Genomic DNA, 27,291 nt, shown 5'->3' on the forward strand with positions numbered 1-27,291 from the left:
TTCTATTTGCAGGAAACACTCAGCAGATGGCGTTGAGGGTGGTGTTAGCCCAACATAAGAAACATCAGTATCTCAGAATCAGATTTTCCATTCCATTTCCACACGCGCAGTTCCTACTTATTCAGCGTGCTCTTGGGCTTTGCAATCCGGGTGGGGGTAATGAAGAACACGAGGTTCTCTTAGTCCATTGTGACTTGATAGGGGCTGCCGCAATGGCTCAACTGACTAATCCCCCCACCTGCAAGTGCTGGCATCCCATATGGGCGCCGGTTTGTATCCCAGTTGCTCCACTTCCCTTCCAGCTCCCTACTTGTGGCCTAGGAAAGCAGTGGAGGATGGCCCAAAGCCTTGGGACCCTACACCCATGTGGGAGACCTGGAAGAAGCTCCTGGCTCTTGGCTTTGAATTGGTTCAGTTCTGGCTGTTGTGGCCATTTGGGGAATGAACCAGCAGGCAGAAGATCTTTCTCTCTCTCTCTCTCTCTCTCTCTCTCTCTCTCTCTCTCTCTAAATCTGCAGGTAGTTGGAATCAAAGGGAGGCGGAACTTGAACCCAGGAACTGTGTTTTGAAATGTAGGCATCCTGGGCAACATCTGAATGCTAGGCTCAACCTTCCGCCTCCCCTCCATCTGCCCACCTCTTTTTTTGTTGTTTTTTTTAGTTTTTGAATTTGAAAGCCAGAATGACAGAAAAGTAAAGAGAGATGTTGTTTATTCAGTAGCTTGCTTCCCCAACTGCCCACAACACTTAGGGCTGGACTGGGTTGAATCAGGAGGCAGCAACTTTATCTGGGTCTTGCCGTGGGTAACCGGAGCCCTGTACTTGAGGTACCAACAGGTGCATTCACAGGAATCTGGGTTAGAAACAGAGGCCAAATTTTGTTGCAAATGATAGCTTAACCCACTGCTCCATGATGTCTGCCCTATCCTGCTTTATTTTTTTATGTATTGTTAACTTTTTGGTATTTGATAGAGGAGAGAAAGAGCTTCCATCTGTATTTTCACTTCCCAAATGCCTGTGGTGGCCAGGCGTTAGCACAGGCCAAGCTGGGAGCTGGAAGCTACATCCGGGTCTCCAGGTGGGAAAGAGGAAACCAGTTACCTGAGCTGTAACTGCCTTGCAAGGTCTGCATTGGGTGCAGGCTGAAGAGCCAAAAGCATGTGTGGAACCCAGGCGTGTAACCAGCATCCTAACTGCCAGGGCTGCCTCTTGAATGATTGCGTTTCAATAATTGCAGTAAATAAAACCTATAAAGCACTAGTTAATCATAACAAAAAATGAGTAACATTGTAACAGAAAATCTCACATATATTAACATAATCAAGAATAAAGGTTAATAATATCACATTGAAATCACACACCACCGTATAGGAAACTCAGAAACAGTATCATTTCTGTGATATGTGTGTACTCAGGAGGAAGTGTCAGACAGAATCCAGGTAAGAAGCAGTCTGCAGAATCCCTGCCTGTAGGCGTTGAAGGTGTTAAGTCACGAAAGGCAAGGAAAGACAGGACCTGGGATAGACAGAGATGGAAACCATGGCAACCAAAAGCTGGCTTGGATCCGTGGCTATACAGCGCGCTCATGCAAGCATTAGTAGAACCTGAATGAGGTGTGTGGATTAGGTAGTACAGGATCGTGGTCGTTCCAGTTTTGACGGTTATACTCTGGTTACAGGAGGCATCCCTGTTTGTGAGGGTCATGCACACTGAGCCAGTGGTTGGTTGGCAGACTTCGCATTAAGGACCTGATAATAGTTTCAGCTTTTGTGGACAAAATGGCATTGCGCAGCTCCTCGGCTTTGCTGTTACAATGCAACAACAACTACATACAGTGTGCATCAGCATGCATGGCTGTGTCCCCGTGAAATTTGCGTGACTCAACTCTGAATTAATGTATAATAAACTTTTTTCTTTTGAGTTTATTTAAAAGGCGCAGTCGCAGATACTGCTGGGGTATTTTGGGGTGGAGTGGGTCAGGAGGGGAAAGGTAGAAGAGAGGGAAATGTGTCTGCCTTTCATTGTCTGTGGGAAGAGAGATCACCCCTCCATGTTGCCAGTCTTGATATGATCTTGGGAAGAGGCGTGGTTTCATGATGTCACTGTAGGTCCTCTAGGGATGTCCTAGGGGAGAGGTCATTTGATTGATCGATAGGCAGGTGGGGTTTACAAATAGCAGGGGGAGATTGACTTCCAGTTCGTGACCCTACATGAAAGTCCCATTTCATTTCCTCCTCAGAGATTTCCGACTCTTAATCTGAGGATTGCTAAAGGGTACAGATTCATTGCGTGTTCTGTAGTTGCTTCTTGCTGACTAGGGGTATAGGGCTTGCCTGTCTCAGGCTCAGAATCTCCTTTCTGTCATCTGATGGATGCCTCTCACAGGCCAGAGAACTTCCACTCAGTGCCAATGGCTCTGTCCCCTCACATCTTCATCATTACCCTGAGATGTTGTTGGCTTCTTTACACAGGAGTTGGCAACAGAGGTGGTCTAATCATGCAACGTGTGTGCCAAGGCCAGACCACACAGCCCTGAGTTCCCTGGGGTTGGAGATCCTGACGTTTCTGAAGTCATTGAGAGATGAAAGGATGTGCTGCTTGCCAAGGCCCGAAGCAGTAGGCGATCCTCTGCCAGCAGCAGTGTTGCAGCCTGGCCTACGGAGCCCCAGCACGCAGGCTTACCCACTCCAAGCTGACTAGGGAAAGCATTTTCATTTGAGCATGCTCTAAAAACAGATTGAGGGACCTGATTGGCCATAGGCCAGTTTGCCAGCTGCTATACTAAGTGTTACAGGGTGCTGGGGTACTGTGTCAGCAGCCTGCTTTCAGTAATTTAAGCAACAGAAAGTTACTTGTGCTGCTTTTGCTGCTTTTTGGTAATATTTTATAAGTTTCTTTTAGTATTGAAGAAGAGAAGGGAACATTGTTTAAAAGTGACAAGTAATAGGCCTGAGAAGAGGGTTAAGTACTGAACTTTGAGGAGAACCGTTAAGGGGATAGTGTAACTGGAGAGAAAATGTATGTAGGGGTCTGGCCAGCTGGGAGCCTGGAACCGTGCTGTGGAGCCCTTAATCACCTTGCCAGAATCTTCACACTTCTCTTCTTTTTAGATTTTTAGCAGGATGGATACTGACTTGTATGATGAGTTTGGAAATTATATTGGACCAGAGCTTGATTCTGATGAAGATGATGATGAATTGGGCAGAGAGACCAAAGATCTTGATGAGGTAAGACAAATATATTGGTTTCTTTTTTTCTTTTGTCTGCTTCTTCAAACACACACACACACACACACACACACAGTTAATGGTTTCTTTGAAAAGCTGTTCCATCTGTTGGCTCATTTTTCCAATCACTGCAGCAGCCTGGGCAGGCCAAACTGGAACCATGAGCTCTCAGCCCAGTGTGGATCTCCCGTGTGAGCAGTAGGGACCCAGTCATTTAGTCATCATCTTCTGCCCCCCAGGGTTTGATTGGCAGGAAGCTGGGATTGGAATTGCAACTGGGACTCAACCCCAGGCACTCTGATGAAGAGTGTGGGAAATACCAAATGATGTCCTAGCTGCTGTGCCAAAAACTTTCCCTTCTCTCTTAAACTAACTGCAGTGTTCCAAATCTTTTTTACCCTGTTCTTCTCTAATGTTAGCTTCTTTTGTGTTCTAGTTCTTTTGGTAATATGTTTTCTTTTACTCATGGTTGGCAACCATGAGTAATTCCAGCTTAGAAAAAGTAACTGACTTTTCCCAGTACAGCTACATCACAAGATCTCTTTAGGCTCAGATTTGTTGTTAAGTTTTGCTTATATCCCACTTACTCAAAGTCGAACACAGAACGAGATTATTCATCCACTGATTCACTCTCCAGATGCCCTTAAGAGCTAAGGCTGGGCCAGGCCAAAGCCAGGAGCTGGCGACTCAGTCCAAGTCACTCATGTGGGTGGCAGGGCTGGAGTCTTGGGCTGTCACTTGCTGCCTTCCCTGGTCCTCATTAGCAGGGAGCTAGAAGCAGAAGCAAAGCCAGGACTTGAACCTGGATGCTCCCATGTGGGATTCAGGTGTCTCAAGCAGCATCCTTTCATTTTTTAAAAAAATTTCTTCTAAATTTTTATTTATTGCAGAGGGGAAAAGGGAAGGGAGATCTTTCATGCATTGGTTCAGTCCCTAGATGGGCAGAGGAGCCTGAAACTACATCCAGGTCTCTCAGATGGGTACAGAGGCCCAAGCTCTTGAATCATCTGTCACTGCTTTCCTGGGTGCTCTAGCAGGGAGGTGAATCGAAAGTGGAGCAGTAGAGACACAAACTGGCAATCGGTGTTTGGCAGTTTAACTGGCCGCTTTCTAATGCTGACCTCAAGCAGCATTCTTTAAAAAAAGAAAAACCAGAGAGAGAGAGAAATCTTTCCTCTGCTAGTTCACTCTGAAAATAGCCAGGACTGTTGAGACTGAAGCACGGAGCGTGGAACTTCTGGGTCCCCAATATGGGTGGCCTGTCTTTAAGGCCTTTTTTAACTGAGGAGTGCTGCCTCCCAAGGTAGCATTAGCAGGAAACTGGATAGAAGAGGAAACCAGGGCTTGAACTTGGGGATTCTGACACAGGCTGCAGATATCACAAGTAGCTTACCTGCTGTCTCACGATGCCCACTCCACACAGTGGCATCCCAGCCACCACACCGAGCAACCACCCCACAAGTTCTAGTTGTTGAAAATGCATGTGATGCAGTAGTCTAAGCATCTGCCTGCAGGACCAGCATCCCATATGGCACTGGTTCATGTCCCGGCTGCTCCACTTCTGATCCAGCTTGCTGCTAATGGCCTGGCAAAGCAGCAGAGGACAGCCCAAGAGCTTGGGCCCCCATACTGACATTGGAGACCTAGAAAAAGCTTCTGGCTCCTGGTTTTGGAGTAGTCTAGCTCTAGCTGTTGCAGCCATGTGGGGAATGAATCAGCGGAAGGAAGATACTTCTGTCTCTTCTGCTGTAACTCTGCCTTTCAAACAAAAACATGTTGCAAAGCTTGGCCAGGAGAATCATTCAACCTGTTCTGCTTTCTGTCCTCTGATGAGGTAATAGACATCCCTGCTGGCCTAGATGAGCTGGCCATCATGTCCCCTCTGTGCATATGAAGATGGTGTCCACTGCACAAACATGAGCAGCTGAGGAGGCCCAGTCTCTCTAAGATCTCTGTAAGATCAGACCACAAATATTATGATTTTTCTCGTGGCCTGGGTTTGAGTCCAGCAATCTAGTTGGGGAGGTCCCCAAGCAACCTTGCCTGAGATGACCTCAGACTTGACCTTTTGTGTGCCAGCCAGTACAGGGTCAGATTGGTCAGTCACCTGCACCAGCCAGTGTACATAACAGCGGATGCAACTGCTTGGTCAGTTCTGCCCCTAGCCCCATCCATTGCGTATACATCTTGATGGATGTTGCAGCCTAACCTACCCCAGCCCACCATAAGTCCAGTCTTCACACATACCAGTGGGTGCTTTGGCCTCATCTGTACAACCCCCAATAATCCCTTCCAGGCCCGCGCAAGCCCTGGTTATTGTATGTGCTGGCATGTACCTTGGCCTAGCTAGGTCTGTGCCACATCCCATCTGACTCTCATGCACACCCATGGGTACTGCAGCCTTGACCAACTGTCCTGCTCCCAACCCTGGCTCTCATGCACACCAACAGTAGCTGCAGCTTTGCAGAGGAGTGGCCACAGTTCCTCCGCCAGGTCCACTCCCAGCCCTTAAACACTCACTCTTGACTTGTATGTTTTATGTTGCCCAGAACATGACAGATGGATCCACTGATGGGTTAGCCTGTGGATTGGCAGAGCTTAGCAATGGCGGTGTGGTATTAATAGCAGAACAGAGTCCTGACTGCCATCTATTTTCATCATCAGGAAAAATATCCTTTAAGCTAGAAAAAAAAATAGAATAGATACTGCAAAGAGAAAGTTGAAGTTGTCTGAATGAGATTCAAGGAGGTATCTTGTAGCTTTGGGTCAAGTTTCCAGCTCAGATGGATTGTATCCTGGCTGCATGTGCAGGGAGACTGCGAGTGAAGCCACTGTTGTCATCTTTCAGGAGATTGGGAGGGGCACCAGCATAGTAGATAAAGCTGCTGCCGGTAGCACTGGCATCTACTTCATGTCCTGGCTACTGCACTTCGTCTAACTCCCTGCTAACGGCCTGGGAAAGGCAGTGAACGATGGCCTGGTTGTTCCTCCCTTTCTATCTGTGTGGCAGATCTGGGGAAGGCTCTTTGCTCCTGGCTTTAGTGTGGCTCAACGCTGGCTGTCGTAGTCTTCTGAGGAGGGAATTGGCAGATGGAAAATCCCTCTGTCTCTGCAATTCTGACTTTATTATGATTTTTTATTTACTTAAAATTTTTGGTAATGCTTACCTAGTTGATCAAGGTGGGAAGGATTGAGAATTAGGGAAAAGTGGATGAGCCAACCTCCCAGTATCTGGGCTGCTCCTTCCCTTGGTTCTTGCATTCACCTACAGGGACTGCATTCTGACAAAGGAATTCTCCAAGCTCATCTATCAGTCTCCTCCCACTGGCAGATCTCGCGCATGCTGATGGGTTCTTGGCCCATTGTTGCCTAGTTGGCCCACACCCATTCTGGTTGTTACTCTTGGGAATTACAGTCCAGCCGCATTTGATCCATACTCCCAGCCACAACTCTAACATGCCAAGACCTAACCCAGCCCATTCTTCACCCACCCACCCTCTGAGTACCAGTGGTTGCTTTAATCTGGCCCAGTTTGGCGCTTCCCAAACCCAGTCCACACCCATACTGAAGGAGACTGCAGCCATGTCCAGCCCAGACCACTGCCCCCATGCTGGCCCCTGCACTCACCAGTGGGGAACACCAACCTATCTGGGGCATCCCCTTAGCTTCCCAACCAGGGCAGTTTCCAGCCACAGATCTTGCATAGGCTAGTAAAGATTGCAGTTCCATAGGAGTGAGCCCACATGCCCACCTACAGATTCTGCCCCCAGACCTGATTCTTTTGCGCGCTAGTTAGTGTCATGGGCCCAGCTAACATGACCATCCCCTGTTCCAGTTCTCACTGGTGGGTACTGTGACCTAACCCCGCCTCAGGCACCCAGCCTCAGCTTTAGTGTGCACCAGTGAGTGGTATCTGGTGGTTGTCGATGTTAACTTCCCTAGCTCAGGTCTCCCATGCATGTTGGTACTTCGGTCTGACTTTTAAAGGTCCTCCCGTCCCCTGCTTCAAACCATTTGATCTCAGCCCCCTCGCTTACCTGCAGATACATTGACCTTGTCTATGGAAGTCCCTCAGTAGTCGTTCCTCACCTGGACATGAACCATCAGGTCCCCAATTACCCCAACCTGCGCCATCCCCCAAAGCCCCTGTAAACCCACCCTGCAAATCACCAGTGCATACTGCTGGGTAGCTTGGGGCCTTACTGGGCTTCCCATCCCCTAGGGAGTTAACAGTGTCCAGCTTTCCACACCTGTGCCTGTAATTTTGACTTTCAAAATAAGTAAGTCTTAAAAACGAACAAATTGGGAGGACAGGCCTTTGACCTAGGCTTTGAGAACATGGCTAGGATACCATATACTGTTCAGAGTTGCTTCATTTCCATCCTGACTCCAGGTCATGCTTGCTAGTGTGCATCCTACAAAGCAGCAGGCAATGGCTCAGTTGGGTTCCTGCCACTCATGTAGGAGACCTGGATTGAGTTCCTGGCTCCTGGCTTCTGCCTGGCCGTTTGTGGGCATTTGGGGAGTGAACCAGCAGATGGAAGTTGTGTCACTCTCTCAAGTAAAAGGATAAAGCAGCTGTGGCTAGTGACTGTGGTGCCTAGAAGTGAATTAGGCATCTCATTTCCAATTTTTGCAGTGCAGCAAGGTGCTGCATTTCCGAAAATGTAAATTTATAACTGTGATATGCATCCATGGTAAATTGTGGAAGACACTTTGAAACTGATATCTGTTTAATACGTAAGAAGCTAGCATGAGTTTTAGAAAAATAATTTCTTGCTAGGATTACCAGGCTGAGATACAGGCCAGGAGCATACTATGGATATGATAAATCTTGATTTAGGCAAAGCATTTGAAATTTTATTTATTATATATATATATGTATGTATTTTTTTTATTGATTACATTGCATTATGTGACTCAGTTTTATAGACACTGGGATTCCCCTCCCTTCCCCCCCCCCCCCGGTGGATTCCTCCACCTTGTTGCATTACCACAGTTCAAATTCAGTTGAGATTCTTTCATTGCAAGCATCTACCAAGCATAAAGTCCAGCATCTTATTGTCCAGATAAGTTCAACGGTTTCTTGGGGAGACCATCTCTGGTCTGAAGGTAGAGCTGGCAGAGTATCATCCCAATCGATTAAAAGCCCCGACATTACATCAGTAACAATTTATAACGTTATGGAATTAGTTGACATGGTATTGAGTAACCAATATGTTAAAAGAGAAAAAAAGAGTGCAAGTTCTGAACCACATCTTGTGACTTCTACATTGACATTTCAATTGTTAGTTTATATACAGCTGGGTTCTATACACCTTAAAATGGCTATAGATTACTATTCAGCTGTCTCATGTCCATTTTAATTTTAGTATTTAGCAGTTTATAGCATTGAAACATGATTTTACTGAACCTGGCTGTTTTTCAGGTAGTCTAACTCTATAACTAACAAGACATATGTCAGCAGTTTAGGTGAACAGTTTTAGGAGGGGTGTGCAGAGAAATCTTCAATACCTGAAATTTTATAAGACAGTTTTTTTGGTTGTTGTTTCTGTTTTTTCTTTTTAAAGAGATTTTTCATTATATCAGTAACTCATGCACACATTCTCATGCAGCCCGTAAGTATAGGAAAGTCTCTCTATCTTCATTCATTTCATTCCTGTTCCTAAATTCACCACCATAACTCATGCTGTGAGAACGTGGACTAGGTCCTTGTCCAGATAGCGGAGGTCATGGCTGGTTGAACAGTGTGGCTCAGAGTATTAATGTTTCACTCCAGAGCTCCTGTGACATGCCCTGGGCGTCAGAGCTTAGTTCCGTCCTTTTCAACCTTTTTACTAGTGAATGGAGGCTTGCAAAATTTGCAAGTGAATAAAGCTAATATATTGATTGCAAAATCTGGATTTGAGGTGATCCTAATAAGCTTGAATGCGTGGTTAAATACATCCATCGAGTATTTGTAGAACACTTGGCGTATGTGGGGAATCGTGATGCAGGGAACACCCAGGCAGTGCCTCTGCCCTCCAGGAACCTGTTGCTTACTGAAGGAGGCAAGGCACAGAGGTATTTATCACAGGAAGCAAGAGGGACAGGATCATTTAAGTGAAAATAGCTTAATTTTTGGAGGAATTATTCCTGGGTGGGATGACCCAAGAGAAGTATCTTCGTATGTGACAATCAGTGCATAGGTGTCTGTGGAGACAGAAAGGACAGTGATGAATGGTCCAGGTTGGGGGTGGGTAGGATTGGGAGTGATAGCTAAAGAGTGTAGTTTCTTTTCTTTCTTTTTTTTGTTAAATTTTTATTTTGAATTTTTGAATTTTATGGTACATTTCGTATAGATTGGGATTCCTCCCCAAACTCCCACCCCCGACAGATCTTCCCCATGTTGCTACAATAGTATAGTCCTTCATAAGGAGTCATAATTCATCAGTCTGTTATTTAAATGTGCCCCGACATTGCTGGTCCAGACGTGTCAGTCCAGCATCCCATTGTCTACACATTTCCAACAGCTTCATTGGGAGTCCATCTTTGATTTGGGGGAGCACAGTTTCTTTTTGGGTGATGAGAATAATCTAAAATAGATTAGCGTGATAATTTTTTAAATTGACATATGTGATTTATACTTATTTATGGAGAGATGCACTACGTGTACATGACGTATGACAATCAAATTTGAGTCATTAGTGTGTCCATCTCCTCAGTGTTGCCATTTCTTAGTTTTGCACAGTCCTCTAATGACTCATTGTCATGGGCTACAGTTGGGTAGTGCTGTCAGAGGACTGCAGTGGCTGCTTGCTCTCTACTCCTGGCAGGGTCAGGACCCCCTTGTCTCCTAGTCCATAGCAGGAGCATAGACTTAACCTCATAAGTCAAATCAGGTGATGTGATCAAAACAAAATGTTCAGCCCCTTGCTTCAGTGAAGAGAGGTCAGGAAGGGGGTCTGGGGCCTCAGGTGGGCACCCATCACAGCATACCTAAGAGGGAAGTGAAGATGTGGACTTGGGCCAGTGGTGTTGAATGTTCAGCTGAAAGAAAATGCAGAGAACTGGAGTATCTAGAGGAAGACCAGTTAGTGACAGACAAAAGGAAGCGAAACAAATGATGCTTGTTTTATTATGGAGTCGTGAAGTTTGAGGATTCTCAGGAAGAGATAATTGCGGGGATCCCATATGGGTGCTAGTTCGTGTCCCACCTGCTCCACTTCCCATCCAGCTCCCTGCCTGTGGCCTGGGAAAGCAGTTGAGGAAGATCCAAAGCCTTGGAACCCTGCACCTGTGTGCGAGACCTGGAGGAAGCTCCTGGTTCCTGGCTCCAGATGGGGTCAGCTCCAGCCGTTGCAGCCACTCGTAGAGTGAGCCAGCTAATGGAAGATCTTTCTCTGTCTCTCCTTCTCCGTAAATCTACCTTTTCAATAAAAATAAGTAAATCTTTAAAAACAAAAAACCCAAACCAAACCAAACCAAACAAAAAAAATGGTGCTTTTTACCCTTAAGAGGATATACTATGAGGAGTCATTTGTTTTCTCTAGTCATGTTACACTTGTAACTGGTGGCCCATGGTCTTGAACCACAAGAGCTGTCAGAGGCTGGGCTCATGGTCTTCTCTTTGTGAAGAGTCTTGCAGAAGTGGGACCTGCCTTGTTGATGGAAAACTCACAGTGAGTTCTCGGCTCTCGCTGTGAGGAGTCAGGGCTCTCCTGTGACTTAGGCCGTCTCTCAGTGTGTGCCTCATTCATCCTTCCTCTCTTGCCTTCAGATGGATGATGATGAGGACGACGATGACATAGGAGACCATGATGAAGATCACCCTGGGATGGAGGTGGTGCTACATGAGGATAAGAAGTACTACCCCACAGCAGAGGAGGTGTATGGGCCAGAGGTGGAGACCATAGTTCAGGAGGAAGATACCCAGCCTCTCACAGGTAAGTTAGAAGGTGCCACGTTGTGAAATAAAACTAGGGGCTAACATTGTGCTGTAACAGGTAAAATCACCACCTGTAGTGTCAACATCCCATAGGGTGCTAATTTGAGTCCTAACTGCTTCACTTTCAGTCCAGCTTCCTGCTAATATGCCTGGGAAAGTAGTGTAGTATCTGAACAAATCAGCTGGCTCTTAGCTCCTGGCTCTGGCACAGCCCTAGCCATTGTGTCATTTAGGGAATGAACCAGTGGATAGGAGATCACTCTTTTGCTTGTCTGTAGTTCTGGCTTGCAAATAAATAAATAAATAAATCTTGGAAAAGAAAACATTTCATAGTTATGGCAGGGACCCAAATTCTTGAACCATTACCTTAGCAGGAAGCTGAAACAGGAGTAGAGCCAAGACTCAGTGTATGCTGTGGTCATAAAAACCATGGCTTCCGGCCCCATGTGATGGCTCAGTGGCTAAATTCTCACCTTGCAAATACTGGGATCCCGTATGGGTGCTGGTTCGTATCCTGACTGCTCCACTTCCCATCCCTGAGGAAGCATTAGAGGATGGGCCAAGACTTTGGGACCCTCCCTGCACCTGTGTGGGAAATCTGGAGGAAGCTCCTAACTTCAGATTGGCTTAGCAACAGCCCTTGTGGCCACTTTGGGTTTGAACCAGTGGATGGAAGATCTTTTTCTGTCTCCTCTCTGTAAATCTTATCCGTCTTCCCAATAAAAATAAATAATGGCTTTTTTTTTTTTTAGATTTGTGTATTTATTTATTTGGAAGTCAGAGTTGGAGAGACAGAGAGAAATCTTTCATCTGGCTACAACTGCTACATGGCTACAACTGCTGGAGCTGAGGGACCCAAGAAGTTGGGCCCTCTTCCACTGCTCTTTTTTCTTTTTAAGGTTTATTTATTTTTATTGCAAAGTCAGATATACAGAGATTAGCAGAGAAACAGAGGAAGATCATCCGTCCAATGATTTACTCCCCAAGTGACCACAACGGCCAGAGTTAGGCCGATCCAAAGCCAGGAGCTAGGAGCTTCTTCTGGGTCTCCCACGTGGGTGCAGGGTCCCAAAGTTAAGGGCCATCCTTGACTATTTTCCCAGGCCACAAACAGGAAGCTAGATGAGAAGTGGGGCTGCCAGGATTAGAACTGGCACCCATATGGAATCCCGGCACATTCAAGGCAAGGACATTAGCCGCTAGGCCACCGCCATAGGCCCAGTCTTTTGCTTTTACAGGCACATTAGCAGGGAGTTGGGTCTTAAGTGGAGCAGCTGGGACATGAAACAGCGCCCAGACAGGATAATGGTGCTACAGATGGTGGCTTTATCTGCCATGCCACAACGTTGGCTCCATCAAAGTGGTTTCTTAATGACTAGATCAGATGGCTTCCCCAAAAGGAGAGCTTCCAAGCTGATACTGACCTCAGCCTGTGTCCCTCCTATCTTCTTTCTGCCTGTCCTCTCACAAAGAAGTTCAGACTCTGGGTCAAGACCCTTCACTGTCTTGTGCCAGACAGCATCCCCAGGACTGTTGTAACATAGGGTGGTCCTGGGCAATAGACTAAGTTGATGCCATGGGTCATGCATTCTAAAAGCTCTATAATGGAATAGGACTATAATGGAATGGAGTATTTTTTGTCTGCCTAGCTGCATGTCATTGCCTTCTGTTTCTCTTCTTCTCTTAGAGCCCATTATTAAGCCAGTGAAGACCAAGAAGTTCACTCTGATGGAGCAGACGTTACCTGTCACGGTGTATGAAATGGAGTAAGTTGCAAGGTTGTGGCGTTTTGCAGGAATAGTGTGGACTCATCTTTTCGTGGACACAGAAAGGGACTTGAGGAAATGAATTGGCTGCACAGATCTTTCCCTGTGGTTCTCCTGCTTACATGGCTGCTGAGGTTCACAGGCTCAGTCTTAACTTCTCCCTAACTTTTTTCCAGATCCAAGTTATTTGTACTTCCTCCAGCTTTGAGACTCAGCTGCAGATTAAGGTTAACTTTAGGACCACCACAATCTGTTTTTCCCGTTTTTGTGGTGTTTGTTTTTGTTTGTTTCATTTTGTTTTTGCAAGGCAAATTTATAGAGAGGAGAGACAGAAAGATCTTCCATCCACTGAATCTTTCTCCAACATTCACCAAATGGCCACAGTGGCTGGAACTGAGCCAATTTGGAGCCAGGAGCTTCTTTGAGGTCTCTCACGCAGTGCAGAGTCCTAAGGCTTTGGGTCATCCTCTGTTGCTTTCCCAGGCCACAAGCAAAGAGCAGAGGGGAAGTAGAGCAGCCGGGACACAAACATGCACCAGTATGGGATCCCAGTGCCTGCAAAGGGAAGATTACCTAATGAGCCATCACACTGGGCCCTAAAGCCTGTTTCTGACTTGTCAGGCTGCTGATTATTTTGGGAATATGGTAGCTCTTTGTTTTGAAATTGAGGCAGGTATGGCCATATGTGTAGACCATACAGCTGTTCACTTACAAACTATTTTTGAAAACATCCTCACTGATGTAATACATGTGTAAGCTCCTTTACACATGGACATGTTTGTGGCTCTACCTAATGAGAATGATTCTTGGTTAACTTTTAGGTTTGTTTTTGTTGGTATTGCTATTTTTAAGTTACTTGAGAGACAGAGTATACACATGCTCCCTTCTGCTAAATCACATCCCAAATGCCTGTAACAGCTGGACAGACCTGAGCCAGGGCCTTGGAAACCAAGACCAGGTCCCCCCAGGTCGTTGAGCTGTTCCCACTGGCTCGCAGAGTCTGCAGCTCCCGGAAGCTGGAGTCTGGAGCTGGCGCCAGAACTTGCCTAGCACTCCAGGAGAGCGTGGGCAGCTTAACTGTGAGACTAAAAATATCTCTCTTGGTTGTTTCTAAAATATGTTGATCTCAGAACTTGCTTTATATTCTTTTGCATTCTCTATCAATTTCTCTTTTTTTAATCTGCAGGAGAGAGAGCTATAGCATGGTGTTTAAAACCCAGATTGGGGGCCCAGCACAATAACTCAGTGGCTAAATCCTCACATTACACATACAAGGATCCCATATGGGCACTGGTTTGTGTGCCACCTCCTTCCCTTCCAGCTCCCTGCTTGTGGCCTGGGAAAGCAGTTAAGGAAGGCCCAAGGCCTTGGGACCCTGTACCCACGTGGGCAACCCAGAAGAAGCTCCTGGCTCCTGGCTTTGGATCAGCTCATTTCTGGCTGTTGTGGCTACTTGGGGAGTGAACCACTGGACGAAAATCTTTCTGTGTCTCTCCTTCTCTCTGTTTACCTGCCTTTCCAATAAAAATAAGTAAATCTTAAAAAAAAAGAAGAAGAAGAAGAAAAAGAAAACACCCAGATTGGGATGCTTGTCGGAGTGCCTGGGTCTAGACCACACTCTGCTTTGGATCCAGCTTCCTACTGATGTGTACCTGGAAGGCAGCAGGTGATGGCTCAGGCTGGTTCTGCCATCCACGTGTGAGAACGGCTGCTTTCCTGGCCCCTGGCTTTAGCTTTGCTCAGCCTTGCCTGTTTCAGTTATACAGGAATGTGCCAACAAGTGGAATCTGTGTCTATCTCTGTTTCTCTCCTGTCACTCTGCCTTTCAAATAAATGAAACTTAAACAGAAATCTCTAGTCTTTGAGAGCAGTGCTAGAGTTGCTGGAAGGCTGCTTGTCGTGAGTAACATGGCTAGTAATTGTGAAAGGCGGGACTGGCTTTGATGAGGATGGGATTCCTCTGAGCTCAGCATCCTGATGAGATGGGTTTCCGAGTGCCTTGCTGACTGGCTCCACGGCCCGTGCCGGAGAGGCTCCTGGGTGATTTCAGGCACCTGTGACGTCAGTGGGATCCAAGCATAGCTGAAGATTGTTAGAGAGCCAGTGCTCATGTACTCATACAGGAATTAGTTCAGGTAGTTAGTGTGTTTTTCTTGTTTTTGTTTTTGTGGGTTTTTTTTTTGTAATCTCATTATTTTACTGTTGAAATCCCACAATCTTTCATTCGGAAGGCTGTCTTATGGCTACATCTGTCCCACTTCTGGAGCCAGAACTGAGTAGTGCTGCTATCCACGTCTGCCTCCAAGCAGAACTGAGTAGTGCTGCTATCCACGTCTGCCTCCAAAGCAGTCTCTGCTGGGTGTGAAATTTGTTCATGGCCCCAGACACCCTGAAACACCTCTGCTCTGTTCTCCATTTAAAAACTTTCTATTCAAATCGCTTTCTCTTTTCCTTTCTCCTTTCAGTTTCTTGGCAGATCTGATGGATAATTCGGAACTCATCAGAAATGTAACCCTTTGTGGCCATCTCCATCATGGCAAGGTGAGAAAACTGGGGGCTCCTTGAGGCAGCATCTTTCCTTGTTCTTGCTCACTGTTTGTGGCCTGAGAGTCACAGGGGTGGTGGCCTGAGGGCGGAAAAGCTGTATTCCAGGGAGTGCCCTGTGCTTGCTATCAAACTAGACTGTGAAAAACCCGCTGTTCCCAAGCCGTGGGGAGGGCCTATTCTTGAGGCCCTAATAAGGTTTTTATTTCCTGGGGGATGCCTGCCCAGGAAAGATCCCATCTTTCATTTGAAAATGATCCTGTGGCTTTTGTGTTAACCCTTTGCTGTCCCGTGTGCCTCTTCGCTGTCATCTTCTTTCCTCACCCTAAAGTAGATGGCATCTTGTGAGCTTCGGGAAGGGCCCGGTGACTTCCCTCCGTGGTATCAAATCTTAACCAACTCTTCCTTTTCAGACATGCTTTGTTGATTGTTTGATCGAGCAGACACATCCGGAAATCAGAAAGCGCTATGACCAAGATGTAAGTAGCGCTTGTGTTGGGGTTTCAGGTGAACCCCTGCTAGGCTTTGTGAATGTCTGCTTCCCCTTCCTTCACCCTTCCCACTCTTTACAAGTAATGATGCCGGCTGAGTGCTGCTTTTATGATTGTGATCTCTATTCATAGGCTATGAGGAAATCATTTCAGTTTTCTCAGGACACCGAGAGTATTAACCTGAAGTATTTGCCACACATATCTGTTCTACACCAGGGATTCTTCTCTGTTATGATACATCCTAACTTCTATTGTCTAGCCATTCCTGTCACACTATTACTAGTGTTCTCTATAAATACCATACAGTTGGACCTTGTTGTTTGCATGGTGAATTTAAATGCCTGTGAAGGAAGCTGAATGTGGCTGCAAGTCTCAGTGCAATAAAGGTTCAGGCTCAGCCGGACTGGCTGTTTTGACAAGGGGATTCCTTAAAGGCTGGTCTATGTGTCCCTGTGCAGTGCATCTGGTAGAATTCAATCTCTAGCCAGACCTGCTCTTCAGTGCCCCCCGCCGGCCCCCAGATTCACAGCCAGCGTTTGCCAGCTGGGAAGGCATTGGCTCACTGTCTGCAGGGACCTTGGGGACACTCTGCTGGCTTTAGTCTCTTCTCCTGAGACAGAAACCCTGGAGCAGCGATGGAGGGAGGGAAGTGGCTGATGTTTGTGTGTGGGAGAGGAGTCTGAATTTGGGAGGTGATGACTATTTTTTTTTTTTTTTTTTTTCTTTTTTTTTCAGCTGTGCTATACTGACATCCTCTTCACTGAGCAGGAGGTAAGTGGCCCTGGGAACTTGGACAGTCGCCCACGTGAGACTCACCAGCATTGGTTCTGAGGGGGAATGTCAGGGAATGGAGCCCTTTGGCTCACACTGCCTCCCTCTCTCAGCCCTGCCTCAACACCTCTTATCTCCCTGCCTCTTCTAGTCATCCTGGGGTTAGAACTGGACAGGTCAGCTGTAGAGTTAGGAAGGGGGTTCTTGGCCTTGACTAGGTTTAATTTGCCTCAGAAGTGCAGATACTAAAGAAATGATGTCTAGATTTATTCTGTAAATTATAAAGGAGCACCATGTAATTTTTAAAATAGCATCGTCCCTGGCTGGTGTGTAGTAGGTAAAGCTGCAGCCTGCGATTCTTGCATCCCATATGACTGGCAGCTCCACTTCTGATCTAGCTCCTGGGTGTAATATGCCTGGGAAGGCAGCAGAAGATGGCCCCAAGTACTGGGTTCCTGTTTACCCAAATGGGAGACCTGAAGGAGTTCTGGACTCCTGGCTTTGGCCTGGCCCAGCCCCAGTCATATCCATTTGGGAAGTGAACCAGTGGATGGATGGAAGGTCTGTCTTACGTTATTCTGCTTTTCAAATATAATAAAATAAGTCTAAAAAGGGGGAGGGTAGGTAGCCACATTCAGACATGTCAGCATAATTGACTAGCTGGCAAACCCCAAGAGCAGAACGAAGATGTATTGAGCTCTTTGTTTGTGATTTTCAGAGAGGTGTTGGCATCAAGAGCACTCCCGTGACAGTGGTCTTGCCAGACACCAAGGGAAAGTCTTACCTCTTCAATATCATGGACACCCCAGGTGAGCCAGGGCTGGACTTCACTCCGGCAGCCTTGACGCGTGTGGCGTTTTCACTCACTCTTTCCAGGGCATAATGAGTAATAAGTCTTTGTTTTGATATGCTTTTTACCTTCATGAGATAATTTTCATTTTAACTTTTGTCTTTGCTTCTGATCAGATAGTTGGCAGGCACTGTGCTCTCGGGCCTTCTGTTTCTCTCCTCTCTATATTCTCCTGTGGATGTAAATTTTAGGGAATCTGCACTTTGCCCTTTGTTGCAGCATCCATCTCAGACACCTGCCAGGAGCTGTCTTTCTTGAGAAAGGCCTGCCTTTGCTCGCCTGTTGGCCCCTGGATTGTCCCCTGCCCCATGGGCTCTGCTCGCTGCCAGTTGGACTGCGCTGAGCTCGGAGTGTGCACTCACTGTGCCCACCTTTCTGCTTTTCCTCTTGTATAACAGCAGAGCCCCAGCATGTCATTTTAAGGAGAGAAATCTGTGCATACACTGCAGGGCAGTGTGGGGAGCAGATCAGAGGCACCCCTGAGGTCTCATCCTGCTTATTCGTGGTGTGACTTGCTCTGTTTTCTTCTCAGGACACGTGAATTTCTCGGATGAAGTCACAGCCGGCTTGCGCATTTCGGATGGAGTGGTGCTTTTCATCGATGCTGCTGAGGGGGTGAGTTTCCCCAAGCCACCATCCCCAGGCCCAGAGCGCTCAGCAAGCTGGGCACATTGGAATGGGTAGTCTGTGGCATTAGATTTGCTCTAATATTAGGGCAGCAAATTAAGTTCAAAATTAATTCTCAGAACTGGTCTCCTTTCTCCCTTGCCCAGTCAGGCTGAAAATATTCAGATCCACTGTCATTCAGGAAGCATAAAGATGAGATGATAAATGTAAATAAAAAGAGGAGAGAGCACATTCATATAATTGGATTTAAAATGTTAATGAGTTTTCCTGAGAGTTGCCATTGAAAGGCCAGCATGTCTTTTTATTTCTGAATTTATAGATTGGCTAACCTTGCTTTTGTTGTCATTGGGGAGATAGCCAGCAGGGGGAGCCAGAGTTGTCTTTTTTTAATTGACTATTTTGAAGTAATTTCAGACTTGGTAAAAAGTTACATAAATAATGCAAGAACATCACTCGCATTTGCTTTGTAATTCTCTACACATGTACACACACAGACACAGGTGCATGTATATTTTCTCCTTGAGCCATTTAAAAGTAATTCAGTTGTTTCCAAGAGCAAGCCATTCGCTTACCCAACTATAGTATAGCTACCGAAGTCAGAAAATTTAACATTGATACAACACTATTAAATATGCATTTTTACTTTTGTAGGATTTATTTATTTTTCATAATCATTTTATTTTTTATGATGTCCACATAGCTGAGAGGGATGCATGCCATGGGAACCATCGATTAAGGTGGGGATAGAGTAGGGAGGCTCAAGGAATGGGGTAAAATGGATGAGACAAGTGCCTCCAATCTCCTTTTCTATGTGGAAAATGGGGAGAGGAGGGCTGCTCCCAGCAGCCCAGCTGGATCAGCACCTGGGAGTGGGGCATGGCCGCCTGATGTCATTGTGAGGTTCCTGCTGTGGAGCGTGTTCTGAAGGTGCTGCTTAAATGGCTTTTATAGTCCTGAGATGCTGTTGATTTCATTGCTCCGAGGTTGAGGAACTCCTTCCAAGGTTCATTGGTTGACATAGTCCACCCAGAGTCTCTCCCAAATACTCATGCTCCAAGTTTGACTGGAAGAGCTGTCCGACTTGTTCTGCCCCCCGTGGTACTAAACATCCTCTGCAGGTCCTGCATGAGCATCCGGGCATGCCTTCTACTGCACAGGCTCAGCAGCCATGGAGACCCAGTTCTGACACATGCACACTGTGATCCCATGATTTTCACTGTGGTTGGAGTTCTGAGTCCAGTGATCCAGTTGCAGGGGTGGTCTCTGAAGGACCTTACCGGAAGTTACCCCAACCTGATTCCTGTGTTAGCCAGCCCCTACAGGATCCATCAGTCCGTTACCCTCATCAGCATGCACACACAGTGGTGCTGTACTCACCTCATCAGTTCTGTCCCCAGCTCCATCTCATACAAGTGGCTCCATCTCAAACCAGTGGTTGCTGTGGACCAGCCTAACCCTGCCCACACACACTTGGCCTTCGTACACACCAGCAGGAACTACAACCTAATCAGAATGACCTCTAATACCCACCATCAGGGCCACCCCAGCCCCAGTTCCTGCATATGATGGTGTGTGCAGCACACTGGGCCAGGCTCTCCCACATTTCATTTGGCTCTTGCATACATCAGTGGATGTTGGAACCTCGCTCAGCCCAACCAACTCTGCTGCCTCTGGCCCTGGCTCTTATGCTCAGGAGCTGCAGCCCATCAGAGAAGTGGCCACAATCTCCCTACTAGGCCTACTCCCAGCGCTGGATCTTGCATTTTGCCAGTAATTCTGTGGTCTAGTCTGACAAAATTTGCCTCTAGTCTCAGCACCTGCTAGCCGATGCTGCAGCAAAGCCTGACCAGCCTTCACTTGCTCTGGCCCATGCATGGGCCAGTAGGTAGGCATTTAGCCCGGCCTAGCTCTCCCCCTAAAACCAGCTCACATGTAGGCCAGCTGGGTTTACAGTCCTGTCCAGCCTGGTCTGCCTCTAGTGCCAGCCCTCAGGCTCACCAGTGAGAGTAATGATCCAGCAGGTAAACCCCCACAGCTCCCCAGCTAGGCTTGTCCCCCTTCCTGGGTCTTAGCCCCAACGTTTACCTGCAAGTGTAGTAGACAGGTTGGTACCTGTCACATTCTCCCTTAGCAGTCCTCCCTCCACACATCTCCAGACCCGCTTTCCTGTGCTGTGCAGATCCCCAGCCCAGACTTCCAACAGTGTGCCATGCCAGCCTGGGGCCCTGCCTTCCTACCCAGGGCCCATGCATGCTTGCACGTGGGTCCCCAGACCCTGTCTGCTGCCATGCAGGCACCTGTCCCCAACATATTTATGATGTTTACAGAGTTAATCAGGGTGAGAAGGGTCGAGGACGAGAGAAGGGTGACTGAGACCGTTGCTTCCAAATCCCCCCCTTCCTCCTGTATCTAGGGGAAGGGGTATATTAGGGGAGAAGCTGCACCCAGACTCCCTGCCACCTCAGTACTCGGGGATGGGGAATGGCCACCCATTGCCATCCCAGGGTCACCAATGTAAACCCTCATATATCTTTTTTTTTAAAAAAAAACTTAAGAAACAGGCCCGGCGGCGTGGCCTAGCAGCTAAAGTCCTCGCCTTGAAAGCCCCGGGATCCCATATGGGCGCCGGTTCTAATCCCGGCAGCTCCACTTCCCATCCAGCTCCCTGCTTGTGGCCTGGGAAAGCAGTTGAGGACAGCCCAAAGCTTTGGGACACTGCACCCGCGTGGGAGACCTGGAAGAGGTTCCAGGTTCCTGGCTTCGGATCGGCGCGCTTCGGATCGGCGCGCATCGGCCCGTTGCAGCTCACTTGGGGAGTGAATCATCGAACAGAAGATCTTCCTCTCTGTCTCTCCTCCTCTGTGTATATCTGGCTGTAATAAAATGAATAAATCTTTAAAAAAAAAAAAAAGAAAGAGACCTTTAATCTGCTGGTTCACACCCCAGTGATGTCAGTAGCCAGGCCTGGACCACTCTGGAGTCGGGCCAGGAGCTGCATCCCGGTCTCCCAGTGGGTGACAGGAGCCAGTACCTGGGTCGTCTTCCGTTCCAGGCACATTGCCAGGAAGTTGGAAATGTCAGGACTCAGACTAGTACTGAGAAGAGATGCTAGTGTCTAGGATGTCAACTTTGCAGCTTAGCTCACTGTGCCACAACATGGGCCCCTGTGATATTGGCACCTTTAAAGCATGCAGAGCGTTTATTTTGTAGCGTTTTGCTCTTTCGGGTTTCCCTGATATTTCGCCTGATTAGGGTCAGGTTATTCTTGGCAGGGATATTACGTAAGCAAAGTTGTTCTTACTAGTTCTTCACATCCAAACATTACCTCGTCCCATATCTGGTTATGTTAGCTTTGATCACTTGCTTACGGTGGATCAACCAGATTTTTCCAGCATACAGTTACCATTTTCCCCATGTGTTTAATGGATATAGATATAAATACTGTTATCCATCTGTCTATCTGTATATGTATATGTGCTGTGAGCCTGTAAATATATTCTGTTTTAATTGAACTTTACCTTTTATTTATTTTTTATTTTTTATGTAAAGATTTATTTATTTTTATTAAAAAGGTGGATAATACAGAGAGGAGGAGAGACAGAGAGCAAAATCTTCCGTCTGATGGTTCACTCCCCAAGTGAGCCGCAACAGCCGGTACTGTGCCAATCCAAAGCCGGGAGCCAGGAGCCTCTTCCAGGTCTCCCACACGGGTGCAGAGTCCCAAGACTTTGGGCCGTCCTCGACTGCTTTCCCAGGCCACAGGCAGGGAGCTAGATGGGAGGCAGGGCCTTCAGGATTAGAACCAGCAACCATTTATATGTTATCAGTGTGGATACATGGACTTCTGTTTTATTCAGAGAGTTGTCCTCCATAACATTCCTTATAGATTTTAGTGTTCTCGTTGTTTCAGATTTGGCTCCTAAGAGCTCCTTCAGGCTGGTTCCCTCAGTCTTTGATGTGTCCCATCTTTTTGAGCACTTCATTACTTTCAAGCATGGAAAAATGTTCTAGCCTTGTCTTGGACTATCATTGCCTCAATCTTGAATCAGCCACTTCTGTATCTGCTGGTTCACCTCCCAAATGGCCACAATGGCTGGAACTGGGCCAGTCTGAAGCCAGGAGCCAGAAGCTTCTTCAGGTCTCCCATTTGGCTGCATGGCTCAGAGACTTTGGCCATTTCTCACTGCTTTCCAGGCACACCAGCAAGCAGCTAGATCAGAAGTAGAGCTGCTGGGACTCAAAGCAGACCCCATGCGGGATGCTGGCACCAAAGTCAAAGGCTTAACCTACTATGCCATGGTGCTGCCTCCCCTCCCACCCTGCCCGCTATTAAGATTTATTTATTTATTCAGAAGGCAGAGTGATAGAAAAAGAGAGGTTTTTTTTATTAAAGATTTTATTTATTTTTATTGGAAAGGCAAATATACAGAGAGGAAGATCTTCTGTCTGATGATTCACTCCCCAGGAGCTGCAATGGCTGGAGTTGAGCCAATCCAAAGCCAGGAGCCAGGAGCTTCTTCTGGGTCTCCCACACGGGTGCAGGGTCCCAAGGCTTTGGGCTGTCCTCCACTGCTTTCCTAGGCCACAAGCAGGGAGCTAGATGGGAAGTGGAGCTGCTGGCACCCATATGGTATCTCGGCGCATTCAAGGCAAGAACTTTAACCACTATGCTATCACGCCGGGCCCAAAGCAAGATCTTAAATCTGCTGGTTCACTTCTTCCAATACCCAGAACAGCCAGGAATAGACCATCATGGAGCCAGGAGCTCCTCCGGGTCTGCCGTGTAGGTGGCAGGGGCCAGGTACTTGGGCTGTCATCCACTGCCTTCCCAGGAGGCTGGATTGGAAGCAGAGTAGCTGGGGCTTGAACTGACCTCCAACATGGGCTGTTGGCACACAGACAGCAGTTTAATCTGATGTGCCAGTCCAGCTCTGATTTCTTATGGTGGCACTGGTGTTTAGGAGCAGGCATCTGGGTGCACTGCCCGTTGCTGTTGGGTTCCATTGCTGATGAGCTGTTAGTCTTTGTTTCTCTGAGCATTTCTACCATTCAAATATGACAGGCAGATAGATACATAGGTGAATGTTTCTGCAAACTTACCCATGTGCGCTCGAGCCTCGGCTCCTCTGGCTGCACGGTTCTTGTCTGCCGCATTACTCCCCCATCCCCACAAAGCCCCACGTGGGCACCCTGCTCCTATACGTCTTCGTCCAGCAAGGGCAGCTCCCCAGGCTGCTTCCACATCAGCCTCTGGCGGGTGCTCTCGGCTTCCCCAGGGGCTCTCACCCCTCGGGGCTGAGGTTTGTAAGTGGTGCTCTCTGTCCCTTCTCTGGCCTCTCTTCTCCCGGCTCTCTCCCCATCTTCTCAGGTGATGCTGAACACGGAGCGGCTGATCAAGCACGCAGTGCAGGAGAGGCTGGCTGTCACCGTGTGCATCAACAAGATTGATCGGCTGATCCTGGAGCTGAAGCTGCCTCCGACCGATGCCTATTACAAGCTGCGCCACATTGTGGATGAGGTCAATGGATTAATAAGGTAGGAGGCTGCTGAGAGGGGAATTTGTCCTTGGGGACTCTGATTTTTATGAATCTTAATTTTACCCTTGAATACCTTTGGGAGTAACTCGGATTTATTTCTTGACATGTGTTGATGAGCTTGTCAGGTGAGACTAGAGGCACATTTCCAGTATCTGTAGGGATTGACTGCACGGCCTTGACCTCATTAACTCTGTTTTAGCCAGTTGTTACCTTAACACATCTTTAATTTAGTGTCATGGGCAATACCTTGAACCTAGGATTGCTCTCATCCTCACCACATACCAACTAGGTGAAGTTGGGAAATGGCTTCTGCTTGCAAAGAGTTGGGCAAATTATGTAAGCTCAGTTTCAATTTCTGTTAAAAAAAATGGAATGATGGTAATATTTGCCTAGAGGCATGTTGCAGGAAATTAAATAAAGGCTGTCTTCTCCACAGGCCAGAGGGTGTGCTGGGTGACTCCTGAGCCCCGTGAGTGAGTGAGGGCACATCTGTGCAGCTGAGGGTAGTGATGGCGCCGGCAGGGCTGTGGGCTGCTGCCTCAGGCAGCCGCCCTGCTTGAAGCACTGATGCTCACCAGGAGGATTTCAGAATGCCTGGAACCCCACGTGGCATCCTGAGTCCAAAAGCAGTAATGAACTTGTTTTTAAAAGGAGGGTCTGGGTGGGGTTGTCCTAAGTCCTGACTGCCAGAATAGAAAATTGAGAAGGGCATGTTTTAAACTTCAAACCAGGCAAAGTAGCACAGACATTATTTAGAAGTATGGAGGTAAGGGCTGCACAGCAGCTGTAGAAAGGATTGAAACCACTCAGCACTAAGGAGCAGCGTCGGGGCGGAGTGCAAGGGGTAAGGGGACTGTTCTTTGTCAGCTCTTGTTGTCTTTTCCAAGTCAGAGAATCCCACAGGGCAGAGAATCCTTGCAGTCACGATGGAGCTGGAGGTTTGATCCCTGTGTGTAGCTGGTCTTTTGACAGATGTTAATGAGATTGTGAAGTGCTTGTGGTTTCTGCATGGCCTTTTCAATTCACAGGCCTAGTGTAAATGTGTAGAAGAAAGTCAAAAACTTCAGAGTTAAGAAGAGAGGAAGGAGAAGTAGCTTCTCTTAATGTCTGTTTGTATTTGTGAAATTGAGATTTCTCTCAAAATGTATTCCTTTCTTACCACATTAGCTTCATTTCCTGTCTCCCAAGGTCTTTGCCTCTGTCCTCCAGATTTCCCCTTGTCTGTCTGATGTGGTTAGCTCTTCCAAGGTTGTGCAGAACATTCCCGGCTCTGGGAAGTCGGCTTGTTACTGAGAGTTAGGGAACGACTCCATCATGTCACTTCCTTGGACCAGGCTGTTGGCCAGACTGAGTCTTATGCAAGCTGCTCCTGGGGGCTGGACAGCGGCTGTTCTAAACACTGCCATCCCTCCCCCGTGGCAGAGGGCCAAGGCCTGGCCTGGCGCTCACTCTGTGTCTGTTTCAGCATGTATTCCACCGATGAGAACCTGATCCTGTCCCCACTGCTGGGCAACGTCTGCTTCTCCAGCTCCCAGTACAGCATCTGCTTCACGCTGGGCTCCTTTGCCAAGATCTACGCTGACACCTTCGGTGAGCTCGGGCTGGTGCTGTCTTGCCAGCCTCCCCTGGGTCCGGTGTGCTGTGCCCTGAGTGACTTCGCAGGAAGCCCTGCTGGAAGAAGAGTGTTTGGTCTCTAGATCAAAAGGGGCCAAGTGGTCTCCAAACACTAGGAAAACAAAAGTGACACAAGACCTGGTAGAGGAGGAAGCTGGGAGTGAGTCACCAGGCGCCCAGGGCCCTTTAGGCCACCCCTCCCAGGTGACCAGCCCTCACCACACATGCCCTCAACTTCTGGCAACTCCCACTGGCTCTAGACGCATTCACATCTGCACGCTGAGAGTGTACACTGGACGTGCAGTCAGTCAGCTTCTGCAGCAACCCCAGCTGGTTTTCCTAGGTTTGTGCAGTCTCTGGGCCTGGCCTCCTGGCTGCCTGCTCCTGTGCGTCCAGTTATTGTAGATTCCAATAGAGTGTGTTGTGTGTCACATCCCCAGAGGGGGGTTGCCGGTACCCCGTTTGTAGAGCTGATGGGGCAGGCCCTGGTAGGTCTCCTTCTTTTGTTATTTTTTGTAGAATAAATTATGTTACTTAGGCATAAGGAGTCTTCAGAAAGTTGTCAGAAAACGTACATTATGAAAAATTACATATGGATTTCCAAATACTTTATACCAATTTAAACTTCCATCCTTTGGTTCATTCCCCAAATGCTAACAACTGCTCAGAGCTGGTCCAGACTGAAGCTAAGAGCTCAGAACTCAAGCTGTGTCTCCTGTGTGGGTGGCAGACCTAGTGCTTCTAGTGCTTCTAGGGGGTGCGTCAGCAAGAACCTGGATGGGTAAAGAAGAGTCAGGACTCGAGCTCAGGTATTCCAGGTAGGATACAGGTACCCAGGGCCTCTTAACTGCTGTGCCATACACCGCGCCGTGGGGAGCAGAGACAGGGCTCTGACCCACTGGTTCATTCCCAAATGCTCCAGCAGCCAGGGTTAGGTCAGCGTTCAGCTAGGGCTGAAGCTAGGAGCTGAAATCCAATCCAGATCTCCTGCAAGTGGTAACAACTGGTTACTTGAGCTGTTACCACTACCTCTTAGGGTTTGTGTGCTACAAGAGCTCTGGGCTCAGAAAAATCTGGACTTCTCACCCCCCTGCCCCCAAGAGATTTATTTATTTATTTATTTGAAAGGCAGAGCTCAGAGAGAGAACTCTTCCATCTGCTAATGAACTCCCCAGATGATCACAACAGCCAGATTGGGCTGATCCAAAAGCAGAAGTTTCCTCTGGGTCTCCCTCTTGGGTGCAAGGGCTCAAGTGCTTGGGTCATGCTCTGCTGTTTTCCCAGGCACATTATCAAGGAGCTAGATCAGAAATGGATCAGCCAGAACTTGAACAAGTGCCACTATGGGATACCAGCACTTGCAGGCGAAGGATTAGCCAGTTGAGCCAGCCCCAGATCCTGACTTTTTAAAGCCATGGTTAGTTGGTTCACTTTGATCAGGATTAGCACTTAACAGTCAAACTGAGAAGAGTGAGAGATGAGATAAAGGTTGGGTGTGACTGCTTACCAGAAGCTTGAAGCTACCTGGAGCCTAATGGTAAAGCTGCAGCTGGAAGGTTGTATTCACTGGCCACAGAGCAGAGCTTCTCTGGATTGGGAAAGGACAGAGGACCCTTAGGCTCACTCCAGGAAGGCACAGGTGTAAATGCAGATAGAGGGTGTGTGCTGGCAGCTGAGCCTGTCTGTCATAGCGAAGGCTGGGAACTGCACCCTTGTCCACATCTCCTGGTGCTTGCTGGAAGTGAGAGGTGCTCTTGTGTTAGGCACAGCGTGGCCTTAGCAGCTGTGGGTCTTCTCTGTATCTTCTTGCCTTGGTGTCCCTGTCTCTCCCCTGGTTAGAAGGATATTTCTAGATCCCAAAAAGGAAAGGCTAAAATTCTTCAGCTGCGAACCGTTTATGGCATCTGAAACAATTTTAAACAGTGCTTTGCTAGGTAG

At 47.6% G+C, this 27,291-nt stretch overlaps 1 protein-coding gene across 2 annotated transcripts in view; it reads left to right on the top strand.

Annotated features, from left to right (window-relative positions):
• Window positions 1–27,291, top strand: part of EFTUD2 (elongation factor Tu GTP binding domain containing 2) — a 38,722-nt gene that overhangs the window by 866 nt on the left and 10,565 nt on the right. The window contains exons 2-11 of one of the 2 annotated variants that reach the window (XM_058675342.1): window positions 3,118–3,226; window positions 10,986–11,151; window positions 12,841–12,919; window positions 15,385–15,460; window positions 15,877–15,942; window positions 16,690–16,725; window positions 17,444–17,534; window positions 18,108–18,190; window positions 23,571–23,737; window positions 25,205–25,329. In XM_058675342.1, coding sequence (XP_058531325.1) covers window positions 3,122–3,226; window positions 10,986–11,151; window positions 12,841–12,919; window positions 15,385–15,460; window positions 15,877–15,942; window positions 16,690–16,725; window positions 17,444–17,534; window positions 18,108–18,190; window positions 23,571–23,737; window positions 25,205–25,329 — 994 coding nt within the window. In that variant the 5' untranslated portion in view covers window positions 3,118–3,121. The remainder of the gene's footprint in view (window positions 1–3,117; window positions 3,227–10,985; window positions 11,152–12,840; window positions 12,920–15,384; window positions 15,461–15,876; window positions 15,943–16,689; window positions 16,726–17,443; window positions 17,535–18,107; window positions 18,191–23,570; window positions 23,738–25,204; window positions 25,330–27,291) is intronic. The other variant, XM_058675343.1, reaches the window with a different exon arrangement.

The sequence above is a fragment of the Ochotona princeps genome, chromosome 17 (assembly GCF_030435755.1).
Source record: "Ochotona princeps isolate mOchPri1 chromosome 17, mOchPri1.hap1, whole genome shotgun sequence".
Lineage (NCBI taxonomy): Eukaryota > Metazoa > Chordata > Mammalia > Lagomorpha > Ochotonidae > Ochotona > Ochotona princeps.